Source organism: Camellia sinensis, chromosome 1, assembly GCF_055761805.1.
Source record: "Camellia sinensis isolate YWXY chromosome 1, ASM5576180v1, whole genome shotgun sequence".
In the NCBI taxonomy this organism is placed as follows: Eukaryota; Viridiplantae; Streptophyta; class Magnoliopsida; order Ericales; family Theaceae; genus Camellia; species Camellia sinensis.
The window spans coordinates 92,864,979-92,876,970 of NC_138961.1; the positions used below are offsets into that span (position 1 = coordinate 92,864,979).

Below are 11,992 nucleotides of genomic sequence, written 5' to 3' on the forward strand. Positions count from 1 at the left end.
GTTATACCAACATGAGTGAGCCTCAGCCACACTCACATAGGATGCCGGTGAATGAAAATGAAGTGCCTCGAAATGCGTGCACACGGGCACGCAAACCGAGGCGATGACAAAATGGCATGCAATCATTCTAATGGAATTTCAGCACTAAAATATTGTGGAAAACAGTCCCGAAATGAGGCGAAATGACACCAAATGCATGGAATTGTCCCGAAATGCGAATTTAGGCACCCGAAATGGCGTATAGCTATGCCAAACATGCACAATATGGACATGAAATGCAAAGACAGAAGCTAGATAGTCCCAAAAAAGGAACTTTCACAGTTATAAACATGGCCAAACATCAAGCATAGGTATGGCAAAAATGGCATGCAAGAATAGGGGCCAAAAGAGGGATAATGAAGCAAGTGATATAAGAAAAATCCAAAATGAAAAATTCCCTTCTACAACACTGAAGAGGGACCAAAAATATGAATATTTGCAGTATATGGAAGCCCCAAAATCAGTATACAAACATGATAGAAATGTGATGCAAAATGAGGTTCAAAAGTGGCTATAACATGAGGTATGCAAAATATTCACCAAACAGCCAAAGACCCTTAATAAAACATGTAGAATGGGCCAAAATAGGACTATTTCCAGAACTGTAAAATGGCCAAAAACAAAAGCATGATAGGCTAACTAAACATGCAAGAATGGGGAATAAAAGAGAGATATAACATGAAGTGGCATATGGAGGTCCCAAACCATGAAAGGACCTAAATGAAATATGAAGAATCGATCAAAATAAGCACTTTTTCAGAACTGTAAAATGGCCAAAAACAAAAGCATGGTAGGCTGCCATTGCATGCAAGAATGGGGAATAAAAGAGGAGTATAAAGGTAAGTACAACATGGAAGTCCCAAATGGTGTTGAGCCCTTCTTCAATGTTAAAGAGGGGCTCAAAATAAGCCTAATATCAGTTTACAATATGCTCAAAAACAGATTACTCATGGGCCAAAAATAGCATGCAAGATTATGACATATAAGAGGATCAATGAAGCAAGTGCATCATGGAGGGCTCAAACAGGGTTGAGCCCTTAATGAAAAGTGAATATGAGCTCAAAATAAGGCCCCTTTCAGTTAGGGCCGGAGCTTGAAACAAAAATCATGTGGGGCTTACAAATGGATCAAGAAAAAGGGTCAAAGAGGAGAAATGTTACTCACCCTTGAAGACTAAAGCTTTTGTTGCTTCTTGGACCAATTTGCAGCTCCTTTAGCCTTTGAGAAACCTTCCTTGTTGCTGGAAATGAGGTGGTGGTGGTAGAGCTTGGTGGTGTAGAAGAAATGGTGATTAGGGACTTGGAAGTTTTCAAGGAAATGAGAGGGATAAAGATGGCTTTGTGTATGGAAGCTTGAAGAGCAATTTTTCTAACCCCTACAAGTGAAGCCACCAGCTGGTTATAAGGGCCAAAAAGGGGGTGTAAAGGTGGGGGAAAAGGAGAGCAACTTTCCCCCACAAAATATCCTCCGGATATTGATATTTTCTGGGGGATAAAGCTCCACAGCTGTAAAGTGCACAGTGCAAGGAGCTCGGCCGGCCTGTTACTTTTGCTGCAGGTGGCCGGCCGGCCACACCCCCTAGCCGGCCGGCTAGGGTTCAAAAGGGTCACTCAGATTTAGTGGCCGGCTACCAACTGATGGTGTCCTCCTATCTGTGTACAACACAACCCTGTGGTTAAAAGTCCAAGAAAGTGGGTCCAAGGGGTTCAACATTAGCTCGGAAAGAGGGGTTCAAAAGGGTCAGGTGGAATTACTGGCCGGCCACCAACTTTTAGGGTCCTCCCATGTGTGTACATCACAAATATGTGGTTCAAAGTTCAAGAAAATGGGCCCAAGGTGTTCAACATTAGCCCGGAAGGGGGGGTCAAAAGGGTCAAGTAACATTAATGGCCGGCCACCAACTTTTAGGGTCCTCCCATGTGTGTACATCACAAATATGTGGTTCAAAATTTAAGAAAATGGGCCCAAGGTGTTCAACATTAGCCCGGAAGTGCGAAAAACGGGCGCCGGAGGGTGTCGGAGGATGTATAACTGGTTGCTGCAACAATTGCTGGCCTCCCACCCTTCAGTGACCTCTCCGGTGATAAAACAGAGGTACCTGCCAAAAATGAACGAAAACCATTGCAAAACGAATGCTCGGGGACCAAAATGCGCAGTTCGAGGTCCCGAAAATGGGCTGTTAAGCACCGAAAGTGGCATTCGGCCACGAAGTGGGTTTCTCAGACCACAGTGTCCCTTGAAAGGGAGAAAATAAGGAGTATGCCAAAAATTAGAACAAACGGAGGTGGTTAGGCGGTCCTGAACCGAGGCACACGGCCAACGGTCCCGAAAAACCGGAAACCGGACTCTGAAATGGGCAAAATGGCCTACGGCCACGAAATGTAGCCTGCGGACATTGAGAGATGGTCTACTGGACCTCTCCCTCCCCTCAGGAAAAGAAACAAAGAAAACCGAGCTTGGTTCGCAAACCGAGGCAAAGTACAAAAGAGGGTTCGGAAGTCCAGAGGCAGGGCTCACAGCCGTGACTCTGAAACTTCTGAACAAGCACATTATGCAACATCACCAAGCGCTCAATCAGTGACATCTGAGTCTTAAGGTCGGTCAAAAATGGGGTGTCTACAGTTGCCCCTCTTTGACAGAACTCGAAAGTCATAAGTGACGGGAGTGAATGTCAAAGCCCAGAGACGACCCATTTTTGACAAGGCCGAAGACTTAGACAAACAGGCAAGATAAACAAAGATGTGCCCGCAGGCAGGGGGCAAAATGCAAATGATATGCAAGAAGCCGAACATAATTCAATGATCATGCACATGCAGCAAGCTGTAACGAGGCAAATATTCGCAAATAGATGCAACAGTTTTAAGCAATAATGCAAAGCAACAACTATATTTCATGCAGTTAAGAATGCGGAGGATTATTCAATCCCCGCCACATCTCACATGGAGAAGATACGATACCTGCGCGATTCGTCTGGTCGAACCAGCCTCAATTGAACCGTACATACAATATCGTGCCTTCAAAAGAGAGAAATTGCAACAAGTACAATATGCTACCAACATATATTTAATGTGATTCCGAAAGTTTGACACACGCAGCGCCGGTGAGTGTATGCATCGCAATGTAAGAGTGGAACATGCGTGACAACGTATGCTCAAACATAGAGGTATGCCAATATCAAGAAATGTGCATGTTAATGCAGGTATGCTCATGAGAATGCAAGTTATGTGCATGATAGTGCGAAACGAGCATGAATCAGGGTGTCCGTTTGTCATGAAACAACAAGTATGGAAACGCGTGTTTCGGCAAAGGTAACTCAATTACGACCTCCGACCCACTTCCTGGAAAGGCTACAACTCGTTCAAAAAGGATACACTTTGATTTCGATGAATGATGATGAGACATATGTCAAATCTCGAAGTCGAAGTTCCGACAGAGCAATTTCGCGACCGGAAGTGTACTTTTCTTGAACTTTTTCAGGTCCCGGGAACTCCGATCTTCCTCAAAATTTGCAGGGAGCTAGGTGGGCATGTGGGGGACATGGCCGGCCGTTTATCTTCCCAAGGGGAGGTGGCCAATCGGTTTTCCATAAAGTAAATAGCTGGCCGGCCAGTTTTCCAAAAAGCAGATAGCTGGCCGGCTAGAAAAGAGGGCCGGCCGGCCATATGCCCAAATCCGTGGGCTTTTTAGTCTTTTCACCTCCTTTTTGATGCTCCTTGAATCCAAGACTTGGGGCCTATATAAGGTAGCCGAGATCCCTTCCTTTCTTGCCTCCTACAACACTTTCTTCTCCAGATCTGAGTTCCATACGCGTTTTCCAACGCCCCGTGCAAATTGTTTTCGCAAAAATATTCAGTTTCAAGGACTTTGAAGCGATTAAATTTCGGTTTCGGGGCTTCTTTTCGCATTTTCGCCACTTGAGGTAAGTTTGTCTCAACATTTGGAAGATTTTCTCGGGAGTTGACTTTTGTTGACTTTTTCATTTCCCGAGAGTTGACTTTTGTTGACTTTTTCCAATTTCGGCTCATTTTGCTCATTTTTGCTCCCTTTGCAGATCTTCTGAAAATGGCGGGTAATTCTCCCCACGGCGGAGATTTTCCAGGTGCCGGAGATGATTTTGATCCCATGACTCTACCCCCGAGGACCCGACCTTTTATTCCCGGGAGGTACCGTCCGCCAGCACATGTCCTCCCTCGTGCTGTCTTCCGTCACTTTACTAGCTTTGACGAGCGAGCACCCGGGGATCTGCTTCTCCGAGAGCCGGAGCATCACCTCTCTCATGAGGCCCGAGAGGTATTTACTTCATTTTCCATATTTTTCGTACATTTCGCACCTTTGCCATGCTTGAACATGCAGTTTAGCTTATGACATAGTACTTTGCTTGCATCCTGAACATGTAGTTTCAACACTCGAATTTCTGAACACTCGGCTCATTAATTAATTGCGAACGCACAGTACACATTAGTTAAGAGGCGAACACACGGCTCAAACACTGATTTGTCGAACACACAGCCCGAATTCGAAAGTGAACACACAGCCCACACTTTAAATTTTCTAAACACGCAACCCAGATTAGATAGTGAACACGCAGACCACACTAGTTGAAATTTGAACACGCAGCCCAAACTTTAAATTTTCTGAACACGCAGCCCAGATTAGAGTAGTGAACACGCAGCCCACACTGATAGAAAGTTGAACACGCAGCCCAAACTTCAAATTTTCTGAACACGCAGCCCAGATTAAATAGTGAACACGCAGCCCACACTGATAGAAAGTTGAACACGCAGCCCAAACTTCAAATTTTCTGAACACGCAGCCCAGGTTAAATAGTGAACACGCAGCCCACACTGATTGAAAGTTGAACACGCAGCCCATACTTTAAATTTTCTGAACACGCAGCCCAGATTAAAATAGTGAACACGCAGCCCACACTGATTGAAAGTTGAACACGCAGCCCACACTTCAAATTTTTCTGAACACCCAGCCCAGATTAAATTTGCATGTAGCTTATTTCGCTTCATCGGCACACAGCCCATTTCATCTCATTGGCACACAGCCCATTCATCTCATTGTCACACAGCCCATTCATCTCTTTGGCACACAGCCCATTCATCTCATTGGCACACAGCCCATTCATTTCATTATTGACACATGTATTCATTCTGAATGCAGGTTGGTTCCCGCAGTGTGCGGGGGTATGGTTCCACCATCGCGCGGGACTGGTACGCTGAGCTCCCGGAGGGTGTCCGAGATTTGGTAGATTTGGCAGGATTCGGGCCCTTCTACGTCGGGTTGTCACGTTGTCCTGCCAGGAGGACACTGATGGCAGCCTTGGTAGAGAGATGGTGGGACACCACCAACTCCTTTCATTTCTCTGCTACCGGGGACATGACCATGACGCCTCTAGACTTCGCTGTGTTAACTGGCTTAGACATAGGAGGTTGGTCCATCCCTTATGATGAGGATATGGGCGAGTGGGAGGCCGCTTGGATGTATCTATTGGGGGCTCGCCCGCCTGTTGACAGGGTTTCTGGGAGAGTCCGATACACTTGGTTCTCTTCCCACTTCCGGCGGGCGGAGATGGTGCCTGAGACTCCAGAGAAGACAGAGTAGTATGCCCATGGTTTCCTTATGTTCCTCTTCGGGACTACCCTGTTCGCCGATAGAGGGAACACAGTCGGGCTATACCTGCTGAGCGCTCTGGTTGACCTATCACAGGTCCATCGATATGACTGGGGTGGCGCCGGCCTGGCTACCCTTTACTTTTATATGAGCGCGACCTCCCGCGGGCGGGGCGATTTACTTGGCGGCTACTGGAGAGCCTAGGAGGTACTTTTCTGTCCTCTTTATTTACATTTCTGCTCTTCATTACTTGTACATTGCACACACAGCGCACTTTTACAGTCTATATTTTGCTCTCAGCATTTCGTACTTACATTTTGCACGGTTTTTCTCAGCTATGGGTCTATGTATACTTTCCATCATTAGCCCCAGAGTTGGAGGTGGCAGGGGTTCCCATGACCCCATACTCACTGGTGTTCGAGGGCCCGCACCGGCCGAGACCTCGAGAGACCCTCCTTTACCTGCGACAGTACTTTGACACTGTGCGACATTCAGAGGTACCTCAGAACTTTCAATTCCTTTCATTTTCATCTTTGATTTGCACTGCATATTCTCGATTTCTGATTGGTTTATGCATTTATCATCCGCAGATCACATGGCAGCCCTGGGTGTCCCTGGGTGATGGTCTCCGACTTCAGTATACCGGAGGGTCGGACATCTCCCAGTATAGGGTCCTGCTCGAAGGGCCGGTTGGCAGGGCCTGGTTCCTGGGGGAACGCTTTTTGCGCCAGGTATGGGGGTATCTTTCTCAGGATCCTCCCGCAGTGCCCCTAGTCAGTATGCAGACTGCTGACAGGCTCTCTTACTCGGAGGTAGTCGGCGCCATGCTGGGTAGTGATGCTTTATTATATATTGAGGAGGGGGACTACGCCACTTACCGTCACATATATTTGATGCCTCCATTGACGGGAGCTCGTATCCCAATGATGAGGCCTGCCGGTATGTCATCCTCGGGCCAGGCTCGGGCTCGGGCTGCAGACGCCCCTTCTACTAGCAGGGCTGGTACATCTAGAGGTGGGAGTAGACCGGTTCCTCCGACTCCGTCGGCTTATCCTCATCCTGGATGGCCAGAAATGCCTACTGAGTTGATGGCGTGGCAGTATGGAGCTATCTCCCCGACTCCGATTCCGCTAGAGCCTCCGATGCCCAGTGATCGATACGCCATTGATTCTGACTCACCGCTGGTATGCTCTACTGTTTTTCATTCATCATTCAGATGTTTAGACATTTTTTTGTTCACTGATGATTATGAACTCATTTTTGCAGCCACCGCGAGGGTACATGGAGGAGGTGGTTAGACTGGTGGCCACACTCGAGGGCATGGTCCTGCGTAGGGAGGCACAGTTGTCTGTCGCGGGCATTCAGGTACCCTTCAGTTTTCTGGCATTTATCATACTTCTGATGACATGCTGATTTCTACTGCATCGATAGACTACTTGTGTAGAGCACATCTGACACACACCCCACTCGGACACTGCATTTACATGCACCCACTTCACGTAGCCTTTGCTTGTATCTGCATCTGATGTATATATTTGGACTGATGTATTTGAATTGAACTCTTTGTTTTCAGATGCCTTCATGGTCCGGTCAGCCGTAGGCCAGGCCACCTGGGCCTCCTTGGGGACCTGGGCCATCTGGGCCTTTTCAGGGAGTTGGGTCACCCGGGCCTTTTCAGGAGGCGGGGTCATCTCGGCCTTCCCGAGGAGCCGGGCCATCTAGGCCTTTTCGAGGAGCTCGAGGAGGGCCTGTCCGCAGACGCAGGGCTCACGTTGTAGAGGTGGAGCCCTATGAGGAGGAGGAGGAGGACGCTGAGGAGGAGGAGGAGGCTACCGATCGTCAGTCAGAGACATCTGCTGAGAAGGGGGGCTCCGGTTTTGGTTCGGGGAACAGAGGTGAGGCTGAGGGGGATCCTGAGGATGACAACTCCGACCCAGATGATGATGATGGTGCGGAGGTTGTCCCGCAGAAGAGGATGAGGAGTGCTTCTCGTTCCTGCTCCCGAGGACATTGATGCCACTGTTGTTTCCTGCTTTATTTTTCTTTTTGCTAGTAGTTTGTAGCACTTTGCACATTGTTAGGCAGTTTTATTTTTTGTAAAACTTGTACCTTTGTTTGTTGTAAAGCATGATGGAATGAAATAACTTTTGAAAAGGTGTTTGTATTTTCAACTTTTAGCATCGTATCGCATCATTTATTTTGCACAAGAATGAAATTGAATGGGAATGCGCATTGTGTAATCGCCAAGTCAGGTAGTGAACCGACGCAACAAACTAAGCAACTCAACTTACTAAGATATAGCAGGAGCTTAGGAAGTTTACAACTCGATAAGCAAAATGCAACAACGTTGACAACGCAAATAAACAAGACTTTAACAAAGATTGTTTAAACAGAGAACAATGGCTCAAAAACACGAAACACGTCCGCTCGACAAACAACTCGATAAGCAAAACAACAACTCGATAATCAAAACAACAACTCAATAAACAAAACTCAGCAACAACAGAGTGTACTTCTGATGATCTGGGCACCGGAACGCATCCGAAATGAAGGCCTTTGACTCTCCCGTTGCATGGAAATGCTTGGAACTCTCCCTCGAAAGGTAAAACAGGACCAAGAGGATACACTGCAGCATTGCCGGCCATCTTTGGGAGCCGGCCGGCCAAATTTGTGGAGAGAGACAGCTGGCCAGCCATTTCTGAAAAAGTAAATGGCTGGCCAGCCAGAAAAGGTGGCCGGCCGACCACTCAGTCTTGCAGCCACCTGGTTTTTGACATGTGTCCCCGTGAATAGTGTTTTTCCTTCTATAAAAGCCTCAACTTCGGGAACATTCATTTCATCTTAGTTTTAGACAAAGATGGAGGCATTTCTCGCAGAAAATGTCACATCTTGGATCTCTTCTCTAGATGGCTCGGAAAAGCTGAATTTCCGGGGTTTTGGCTTGAATGCACTATTCACGCTGAGCCGTACTCCGCTACAGCTTCCTTTTCTCCATGCCGCTGCAAGGTTCTGGAACCCAGTGACGCACGTTTTTAGCTTTGGCGGCCAAGAGATGTGTCCCACTTTCGAAGATTTTCAGGTTTTGATGGAGTCTGAATGCTCTGAAGTGATCTTGCCCCAGCTCCGTTTTGGCCACGCCCAGGCTTTAGGGCGGATGTGTGGGCTCACGGCGCATGATGCTTGATCTCTGATCTGCAGTGGGGAACTAGACATCCTCGGCTTGATCCATCGTTTTTCCGACGCCGGTGACCGCATCAACCATTATTGGCAGGATTTCCGGCAACACACCCTCTGCTTATGTTTGTTGTCTCACTTTCTGCTTTCCTCGGGCTTCGGCGGGGCTAGCATTCGCCTGATCGAAGTCGCCCAAGGTTTGACAGAAGGAAAGAGCTGTATTGCCATGACCTTGGCCGAGACACTGATGGGCTTACATTCTGTCTATCGCCGGGAGGCGACTAGGTTTGCCGGGAGTCCACTGCTGTTGCAGGTAATGTTTCCCACCCGACCTCACATATATATTTGCTCACATCACTCGACCCTCAGGCTCGGTTTTTCTCACAAAACCCTTTTCCTCACTTTTTCTCTCATCGTACATCTCTCTGTTCTTTATTCTCTCATTTTCCATCCCTCCCCTAGGTATGGTTAATGGACAAGTTGCAGGTTGTGGATTCTTGCCCGGCCTATTCAGCTCGAGGCTACTTCTTTCGGCAGCGTCTAGTCAATGCTCTTGACGAAAGGTGGTGGTTCGATTGGATGCGCAATTTGTCCGTAGACGGCATTGCTTGGCGTTGTCCTTGGCTCAACCTCCCGGCAATGAGCTATAGTATGTCTCGGCTGATTGGGATCCAATTGATTGGTCTAACCCACTGCGTATTCTATTTTCCGATCCGGTTCCTGCGTCAGTTTGGTCATGATCAGACCTGCCCACCGGAGGGGATTGAGTACCCAGCTGCTTTCCCGGTCCGGGGTGCACAGCTAGCCCGATATGCCACGGCATGGAGGACTAGAGAGCTCCTGGCCCCTGCTTCAACTTTTAGTTGCACTTTGTCCGATGAGTGCTTGGATTGGCTCAACGAGGAGGCACAGGTTGGGCCTAGCTTGGCATCAGATGCTTCGTCCAGCTCTGGGAGGGGACGCAGAGATACTTGATTCAACTATGCCCCAAATTTATTGCTTATTTAGCATTTTCAAGTTTTCGTTATGAATGTACTAAAAAAAGCAACCTCGATTGTAATGCAAGAGCAGGAGAACTCAGTTTTGAAATCAATGAAATTGAAAGTTGTGGTACTGAAAATTTTCCGCTTTTGGTCCAAAAATGGTCTTAGTCGTAAAAAGATGGATTTGAACAAAGTCAACTTTTATTAAAACTTTTCAAAACTATTTTCGATGTGGATCAGAACTGGACACGCCGAAGATCTGTCACTGAGATGAACAACCCCAGATCCCTGCAACTGAAAAGTTGCCCCTAGTCTGAAGAACAATGCGGCACTGCAAAGCAACGGAAAGTTGCCCCTAGTCTGAGTAACTTTGCACCGTCGCGGCAACGGAAAGTTGCCCCTAGTTTGAACAGCACTGTACCGGAGATCGCAATAAATGCTGATGGATAAAGATGACTGAGATGATCGAAATGGACAGAGTTGATCGCGGAAAAGTTTATGGCTGAACTTCGATGTGAAGCTGCCTACGTATCCCAAAGATGGGAATCAAGCCTTACGTAGTTCAGGCTCAGGTTCACTAGAGTATTTTCACTCTCCTTTTGCGCTCTAACTTTTGCCAAGGCCGCCCTTTGCGGGTTTTCAACCTTGCGAGCTCAGTTTTTATATTTTCTAATTTTTTGTGCTCTGACTTTTGCCTAGGTCACCCTTTCGGGTTTTCGGCCTAGCGAGCCTCTCAAGGATAGTATTTCTTCAACTTGTCCATATTGATCGGTTGTGAGAACTCCAAGCCATCTAGATCCATCAGAACCACAGCCCCACCTGACCAGATAGCTTTGATGATGTAAGGACCAGTCCAATTGGGTTTGAACTTGCCCCTTGGGTCGTGGATGGGAGCTCGGTTGTCTTTGAGCACCAAATCTCCTTCTTTCAGATTCCTGGACTTAACCTTCTTGTTGAAAGCCCGGGCAATTCTGCGTTGATAGCCTTGGATGTGGTACAGTGCTTTCAGTCTTCTTTCATCAAAGAGCATGAGTTCTTCGAATCTGCTTTGCTGCCAATCTGCTTCGGCTATCTGGCATTCAGCCAATACTCGTAACGACGGAACCTCAATCTCGATGGGTAGAACAGCCTCCATTCCATAGACCAATGAATATGGAGTTGCTCCAGTAGAAGTTCTGATTGAAGTCCTGTAGCCCCACAGAGCAAATGGCAGCTTGTCTGGCCAATCCCGATAGGTTCCCACCATCTTCTGCAGTATATGCTTGATATTCTTGTTGGCGGCCTCAACCGCTCCGTTGGTTTGCGGCCGGTATGTAGATGACTTATGGAAAGCCACATTGTATTTTCCCAACAAGTCTACCACTTCTTTCTTGAAGTGGGAACCATTATCTGAAATTATCTCGTTTGGCACCCCGTAGCGACAGATGATGTTGTTTCTGATGAACTCTGCGACGTGCGACGCCTTCAACACCGCGTATGATTGGGCCTCGACCCACTTTGTGAAATAATCTATCGCTACCAGGATAAACTCATGCCCATTTGACCCCTTCGGGTAACAGCTCCGATCACATCAATTCCCCAGACTGAAAAAGGCCATGGTGAAGTCATGTTGTACAGCTTTGACGGCGGGATGTTCATGCGGTTTGCATGAATTTGACACTTGTGGCATCGCCGAACAAAACTAATACAATCCTCCTCCATGGTTGACCAGTAGTAGCCCTGTCTGAGGATCTTTCTGGCCAGCATTACACCATTCATGTGTGCACCGCACTCCCCCCCATGGATGGCTTCCATCAGGGGTTTCGACTCTTCAGCTTCTACACAGAGCTTATGCATTCCCAGATGACCCCTTTTGTACAGCTTACCCCCGCAGATAATGAACTAAGCAGCCATTCTTCTGATGGCCCTCTTATCCTTGGCGTTTGCCCCTGGTGGATATGTCTCCTTTTCCAAGAAGTTCCAGATGTTGTAATACCAGGGGTTGCCGTCTTGAACCTCATCTATGGCGGAAATCGACTCGTATGCTGGCACAAACTTTTGATCAATAATGACTGGACGCATCCGGACTCCGGACGGGATGTCTATCATAGAAGATAGAGTTGCTAATGAATCTACAAACCTGTTGTTCTCTCTTACGAGGTGGGTGAAATTTAGCTTCTCAAACCGAGGAATTAGCA

General features: G+C 47.5%; 1 protein-coding gene across 1 annotated transcript; it reads left to right on the forward strand.

The window, feature by feature from the left end:
• Positions 1-6,453: 6,453 nt before the first annotated feature.
• Positions 6,454-7,408, forward strand: LOC145789856 (uncharacterized). Its single transcript, XM_082867395.1, has 3 exons — positions 6,454-6,842; positions 6,925-7,023; positions 7,232-7,408. The coding sequence occupies exons 1-3, from the start codon at positions 6,483-6,485 to the stop codon at positions 7,256-7,258; spliced, it is 486 nt and encodes a 161-aa protein (XP_082723521.1). The 5' UTR covers positions 6,454-6,482; the 3' UTR covers positions 7,259-7,408.
• Positions 7,409-11,992: the final 4,584 nt, after the last annotated feature.

Excerpts from the sequence above, each read along its gene's own strand:
- LOC145789856 (XM_082867395.1), top strand. The coding sequence starts at position 6,483 with ATGCTGGGTAGTGATGCTTTATTATATATTGAGGAGGGGGACTACGCC. Across the intron at positions 6,843-6,924 it reads TTGATTCTGACTCACCGCTG|CCACCGCGAGGGTACATGGA; the intron begins GTATGCTCTACT and ends TCATTTTTGCAG. Across the intron at positions 7,024-7,231 it reads TGTCTGTCGCGGGCATTCAG|ATGCCTTCATGGTCCGGTCA; the intron begins GTACCCTTCAGT and ends CTTTGTTTTCAG.